This window comes from Sinohyriopsis cumingii, chromosome 10 (genome assembly GCF_028554795.1).
Source record: "Sinohyriopsis cumingii isolate HCF-2022 chromosome 10, ASM2855479v2, whole genome shotgun sequence".
NCBI classification, from domain to species: Eukaryota; Metazoa; Mollusca; class Bivalvia; order Unionida; family Unionidae; genus Sinohyriopsis; species Sinohyriopsis cumingii.
The window spans coordinates 115,197,072-115,204,893 of record NC_142970.1 but is presented as its reverse complement, the minus strand read 5'-3'; the positions used below and the strand labels follow the sequence as shown (position 1 = coordinate 115,204,893).

At 34.0% G+C, this 7,822-nt stretch overlaps 1 protein-coding gene across 2 annotated transcripts in view; it reads left to right on the top strand.

The window, feature by feature from the left end:
• The window catches only part of LOC149791066 (uncharacterized), a 48,033-nt gene that overhangs the window by 522 nt on the left and 39,689 nt on the right, over positions 1-7,822 (top strand). For both annotated transcript variants that reach the window (XR_016423653.1, XM_089971454.1), the window contains exons 2-4: positions 449-502; positions 1,237-1,268; positions 4,298-4,385. Coding sequence is in view for 1 of the 2 variants with exons in the window: in XM_089971454.1 (XP_089827580.1) it covers positions 449-502; positions 1,237-1,268; positions 4,298-4,385 (174 nt within the window). In the remaining variant the exon portion in view is untranslated. The remainder of the gene's footprint in view (positions 1-448; positions 503-1,236; positions 1,269-4,297; positions 4,386-7,822) is intronic.

Here is a 7,822-nt window from a genome sequence, read left to right as displayed (position 1 = left end):
AAGAACATTATTCAACCGTAAAAACTACAGATAGTGCATTTTAAGTATTGAATTAAGATGTCGATACTCCCTGTTTGACTGACTTTATATATATATATATATATATATATATATATATATATATATATATATATATATATATATATATATATATATATATATATATATATATGTCAGTATTAAATGCATACGGTAAACATAATGTCAAAAACACACAAAATATGACGGTTTAAATGTGTGTGTGTGTGTGTGTGTGTGTGCGGGAGTGAGAGAGTTGATTTTAAAGGTTGACTTACTATAATCATAAATACAAACAGCCTTAATTATTTTCAAAGTCATCATTATAAACCGATGCCACTTTAGAAAGTGTTTTATATTTAGCAAGAATAAAAAAAATGAATAGTTTTTCTTCTTCATACATTACCTTGTTACCTTTCCTTTCTTCCAGAAATCGGCCTTCTGTGGGCTATCAGCTTATATTTCGGGTTGATTAATGCAGCAGGTGAGATAGATAGATAGATAGATAGATAGATAGATAGATAGATAGTAATTAACTGTGAACAAAAACTAAAGTACCCAGCTGCTGGTCAGATGAGGTCTGTCGCGGGTTCGAATCCAGGCCAAGTCATACCAAAGACTTATATAAGACTTACAGCTGCCTCAGCATTAAGAGGTTAGTGTTAGGACTGGTCAGCCTGGTGTCAGGATAATGTGACTGGGTGGGACATCATGCTACATGTCTGCGGCATGATGCTGCAATCCTAGACATCACAATACACTGCAACACTGCTGACATCGTAGCGATATGACTGAAACTTATTTAAAGCTACGTTATAATCCTAATCTAAACACACACACACACACACACACACACACACACACAGAAACACAGTAGCTGATACTAGAAATCAGGGGATGATTTCCTGAACGTGTTCACGTAACAAACAATGTGTTGTGCTGTGATTTCGACATTGTAGATTTAAAATTTCTTAGTTTACTTAGTGAACCTCCTGGTAAATGCCAACACAAGAGGTTCTTTTGATTAATTTCTAAGCTGATGACAACACTACGACTACCAGCTCACGTTCCTACCTACCCACACAAGCCGAGTGTTTCCTTTATGACTTGAATAACTTGGTTGTAAAGCGTGATTCAACATAAATGGGAATTGTATTTACTTGTAAAGGCTTACACTTGTAATACCACATCATTATTACCTTCTGATTTTGTTAACAGGTGAACGTGGAAGGAGTATGTTCCTAAGCCAGGTAGTAAATATTTTTTACCTTAATTACTTTTAATTGTGTCAACTTGCAATAAAGCTACATCATTTACCTCAAACCCACACTCCAAGAGTTGATATAGCCCTTGCGATTCTGATCTCAAGGACAAAGATGCAAAGATGTTGCATGTGGTTTCTTGTCTTCTTCATAGTATGATCTCTCAAGTATATAAAATTTAGTTTTCGCGTTGCCTTATACATCACTTTATGTGTTGTTCTAGCGACATTTTCTGAAGCTATTTTTTGTTTAATTTTCTACTGCATCCCGAAATTTCAGTTTTATATTTCATGGGTAATTTGTACTTTACTAGTGTGTGTGTGTGTGTGTGTGTGTGTGTGTGTGTGTGATGGTTCTGCTTCACAATCACCTACAATTGAAATCATTCACCCCAAAGTGTTATATAAAACTTTGTTATAAACACTCTAATAAAACCATCGTAATATTTTATACAGTGTGTGCCATTGTCGATCTCTTATACCAGCTACAGAGAGAATATTAATATTACTAAGAACATTCAGAAATACTTCATATCGTAATACGAGTATTACACATACTATAGTTTACAAGTGTTACAAAAGTATCATCGTACACAACATAAACCGAAAGACAGTTATATTTTCAGTATGATTGTGTGCCAGTAATACGTTTTAGCACTATCTGAGGCAAAGGGATCATACTATACTAGTAGTAAGTGTGTGACAGAAGCAGCATTATTATCTACTGTAGCATTTTGCGACAAGACTTTGTTTTACAAACAAACATCCCTAACGATGGATGTACGGAGAGTAATTTCAATTACCATCATGTATGCATGTCCAAACTGTGAATGTAAAATTTCAAAAACACTTCCAACAAGGAATAGGCTGTTAAATACAAAGTCTACGAATACGGGAGCAGACTGGGAGCAACAATGCAAAATGAGAAAAGTGAAATGTCTTTCAGAACCACCCTGGGATTGTTCTCTTGATCGCATTCATTTTAGCCTTACCGTCCTGACAACAGGTGATCTATAAAAAACAGAAAACGCATCAATACTCCATTGTATCAATGGATTGATCTACCTTTTTCCTTCAAGGGTTGTACTGCTTGACAGTAGATTTTCTTAGGAAATATTTTTTCAAAAAATTTAATTATTTTAAGGCATTAGTTAGGATCTCCGGAACAATTTGATAAAAAAAGACATTGATATCCGTAAACTTTGCAATAAGACTAATGAACACACACAACAGTCTTTAGAAGCTCTACATGTCCTTCTCAGTACTGTATGAATCCTCAAACATCGTATATTAATCTGAGATACGTTCACATATAAACTTGCTGTGAACCGGAAGTAATAATTGTGAGCTGAGTCCTTTCATGCCATTGTTTTCGTGGCCAATTGTAATCAAACTTTTTTATTTGTAACTTTATTCGTGAAGTCTTTTGGAATTGGATAGCACACAAGTTGTCAGGAAATGTGTGGTGTTGATGTTCCATATGATACAAGTTTTGGGTCAATGCTCTTGAGATGCCAAATTTTTGAATTTATTATAGGAATTCTTCGATGCAATCAAACATTTACTGTAAAGCAAGGCATGGTACTGAAATCTTAAATGACGTTTGAAATATAAACCTTTTGGTATATTGCATTCAATTTTAATTATAAACGAACTTTAAAGAAAACCTTAATAAATTTTAAAAGCAAACTGATTAATTTTAGAAAACAAAGTTCGCCAACGAATGGTATATAAAACAAGTGGTAGGATTAGGTCTGCACAACATTTTGGCCAGGGGAAGTGGAGCTATATAGCTCAAAGTGCTTTTTGCACAGAAATTGCAATAGGCATATTCAAATGTATATGTGTATACACTAAAACAAATGCCACATTAATTGTGTCAGGTACTCAGCCAGTTATTGGTATATGTATATTCAATTTGCATTATTTGTTCGCTTTTCTTAATGATTATATGTTATGAAAATTTGTTATTTTAATTTAACATAGTCCAAAATCAAGTTCACTGTGTAAATGGTAAAGAAAAAAATACGTGACTTTTATTTCTCTGTGAGTGAGTGTAGATTAAATCTTGGGATCATCGTGAATGGACGCAAACATGTTTATCTTAATCTGAGGTTAGGTCATTGGAATTCTCATAAGGAAAAACCTGGTGTACCAAGTTCTTTATTCAGCCTTTAGTAATAGATTTTCTCTTTTCGGCAACTTCAAGTTCTCCAGAAATATACCTTTGACCCTCATCCTAGTTCTGTTTTGTGCGTTAGCTTTTTATATAATAGCTTTGACTTGAGAAATTGTTCATTCTTGACTTAAGACCTTCAAGTATAATTTATTTTTATTGTTGTGTTCAGGTTTTAATTTGGGTGGAATTCTTTATTCCAATTATTATTCACTGGAAATACAAAGTGCTTATGAAGAATGTTATTGGACTGGAACATTAATTTGGGATTATCGTGAATTCAGACGAGAACATCTTTGGATTATTTTATTGCGATATATCAAAATACTCCAGCACATCGTCATGATTCAGGTCATTAGAACATTACCAAGCTCGAGAATATAGGAACATAACCACATTCAACACTGGCACTTATTTGAAATACCACTGGAATTCAATTGGAACTTAATACATTTAGACATTAAAACGTTCAGTATTATTTGGGATTTAATTCATAATATTGCTAGTTTCTTTTTAATTTTCATTTTGTTTTCGATGGAAACAAATTATTTATTGACTTTTATAAAACTAGGTGTTTTTCGTTATTTTCTGTTACTTAATTTAAAACCATAGAGTCGTAACACTCCATCATTACACTATTAAAAGCGATCTTTTGGCAGTTTTTGTTTTCCTCTTCTGTTTCATGTGATTTTAAACAACAAAGTCAAATCAAACTGAGTTGTCAACAAATAATCTTAGTGTTCCTCATTGATACTTCATAATAAAGTCATTACTTGTAAAATCGAGTATAATGACTATTGCTTGCATTCGCAACTAACTTTGTTTCTAATTTCATCTTCTAGGGCACCCATCATTCTTTTGGGTCCAATCATAACACGCAGTCCAGTGTTGGGCATTTTCCAGGCTGTGAAAGTTATACGGAATACAACGGTCAGTAACAGAACATGACACACTGACAGATATGCATAGTTAAACGGGAGAATACGAGTAAAACCATATGTAGACAAACATACATATATTGAACATTACAAATTGAAAGTAATTTAGATAACAAGTTACGGTCATTCATTCGGTCAATACACAGCTGCCTGTATATTCACACACACACACACACACACACACACACACACACACACACACACACACATATATATATATATATATATATATATATATATATATATATGTGTGTGTGTGTGTGTGTGTGTGTGTGTTCTTCTTCATTTTCCTTTTAAGTAAACAAGTTACACGAATTCATCCAAATTCCAACTGCTCTCTCTCTCTCTCTCCATATATATATATATATATATATATATATATATATATATATATATATATATATATATATATATATATATATATATATATATATATATAATACTTATTTATGTGGATCTATGATAGTGGTACAGTAGACACACAATGCTTGAAGAAAATGATTGAGATCGGAGGAATAAAATGAATCTTATGGTCAGAAGAAATTATAAATACAACATAAGAATGACTCCGGTCAACTGTAAATAGCGTTAACTGTTTAATTACATCCTTTTTTCATTTGGCCCATCTCCATATACTCACTTTCATTTTCATGAATCTGGCTTTCAAATGTTGGTAGTTGTTAATTTTAAACAGTTGTGAAATTTAACTCTCAAACGTATCTTTTATTGTAATCAATTATAATGAAAACTGAACCTCATAGAAAGATGGATGTACAAATTTTCAAAAAAAGATTAGGAATAATAATAATAATAATGAGGACTTTGTATAGCGCCTAATCTTTAGAATCACTAAGCACTTTACAAAATTAGACAACACCTATAAGATAAGAAACATAATAATATTATTACAAAAACAAACAACATGAAATTAGAAAAACATTAATAAATAAAAAAAAAACATGCTGAGAATATTTCAGGTAGGAAACATTATTAGGTCTTTAAGTTTGTTCTTGCAGTCGAAATAAGTGAGTTTTGAGAGCCCTCTTGAATGCGATGACTGTGTCTTTGTGTCTAAGTTCAGTGGGCAATTCATTCAACTTTGCTGGGCCCTGGTATGCAAACGAACGATTGTCAGAAGAGGAGCGTAAGTATCTTGCTGGTGTGTACACATGGGTGAGGTCAGATAAGTATGTTAGACAATAGTCCGACAGTGACATGTAGCACAGAGAACAAATTTTGTGTTTGATCCTGGATCGAATGGATAGCCAGTGTAGGGTACAGAGCAGCGGGGAGGTGTGCTCTGATGGTGGTACTCTAAGTATGATCCGAGCAGCTGTGTTTTGAACTTTTTGAAGTTTCTGGAATAGATATTGAGATGAACCAGACATAACTGAGTTACAATAGTCCACTCTTGAAAGTATTAATGAACACACAAGTGTTTTGGTGGCATCAACTGAAAGATATTTGCGAATTGAGCTGATGCGTTTCAGCTCAAGATATGCAGCCTTGCATATGTTCATGACATGTTGGTACAATGTGAGAGTACTGTCCAGAGTAACACCTAGGTTTCGTACTGATTGTGTGAACTTAATGTTGGCGTTGCTGATATTTATTGTTTGAGGTAAAGGATGTGAATGAGAAAGTCTTTGTGTTGTGATCAGAATGGCCTCAGTTTTATCATCATTCATCTGCAGCTTGTTACAAGTCATCCATGATTTCACATCTGAAATGCACCTCTCTACACCTTGGATGGTAGCATCAACTTCAGTTGGGTGGCTAGATTTGTATATTTGGGTGTCATCAGCGTACAATTGGTGAGACACTGGATGATGATCTATGACACTTGAGAGCGACTGAGTGTACAGAATGAAGAGAACAGATCCAAGAACAGACCCCTGTGGAACACCACAATACAAATGAACTGGGCTGGAGTGTATTCCATTGGCAGTTACACTTTGTGTCCTGTTGACCAAGTAGGACTTGAACCACAGTAAGGCTGTATCATGAATGCCAAATACATGCTGGAGACGGTGAAGTAATATATCATGGTCTATTGTGTCAAATGCTGCAGACAAATCAAGGAGGGTGAGGACTGTAATCTTTCCGCTATCCAATTCAGAGAGAATTTCATTAACTATTTTCAGAAGAGTAGTTTCGGTACTGTGGCAAGGGCGATATGCAGATTGTACATTGGTTAAAAGACTATTTGAATTTAGGTGAGATAAAAGCTGGGATAGAACAACCTTTTCTAAGATTTTTGAAATGAATGGGAGATTAGAAACTGGGCGGTAGTAGTGAAAAAACTGGGCGGTAGTGGTACACACCATGATGTGAAGATAAATTATAGGTTTCCTTCCAGTTAATGAAACTGCATTAAGCCTAGCTGTCTTTTAACAAAACATACATTCATTCTTTACAGCATACGTGCTACAATAGCAGAACGTTGTCATTAACGTATAGACCAGTCGAGAACGTAGCGTTATTAGCCATTAACAAAAATAGTAATGCCCATATTCAACGTTGTATGTACACTTTTTACTCGAATAAAACAGGTTCCTACAATCTCATCAAAATCTCCACTGCTTTCCATGTTCACACTTAGTAGTAAATCAAGGCAAAATCGTGTTTCCTATGTTTCCAAGATGTGACCTTCCACACGATTGTATTCATTTTCAAAATCTCTGCCACACTAACATATCACCCTCAACCATATTACAACACTCTTTCAGCAAGATGTAACTCGGCTAATTGTTTTTAATTTTTCAAGATCCTTATCTCACTGATATATAATCGTCTACCATTTTATCTTATAATTAAACCCTAGGCAACTAACGCTCATTTTTTTGGGTTAGTAGGATCTGCGGAATTCCTAGATCATTCACTTTCAGCATGCCTTTGAAAAATCCGAATTACGTTTGATATCCTTGGAACGTTTCTGAAAATATCTCGGTCACTAAGAGTCAAAAGGTTTTCGAATATCCTACTCCACTAATCCCTATGTATTTCAAACCTAAAGGCCAGTAACCGTCATTTTATTATATAATACAAATCAAGGCCACACTTTTATTTGTTTTAAACAAACCGCACTGAATACAACCTTCAACATTTTTGTAAATACTATGAGCTACTGGTTTAAAATTTTATTTCAAATTATAGGACACTAAAACTCAAGTTTTGAAGATAAAAATAGCCTACAAGACGTCAACATTGAAAAAACACCACCAAAGCTTATTACCTAAATTTAAACTTCTTCTGTGAGCATGAACCTTGTTATAACGCCAATAAGCTTAATATTATTTTTAAACAGAAACTTTCCCAATTTTGTTCTTCAGGTAACATATCCCTGGCATACATTGTTGCTAATGTATTCTACAATTTTCATGAGCTTTTCTTTCCATTAAGTGAGCTCAACCGTTCACCCTAGTCTTT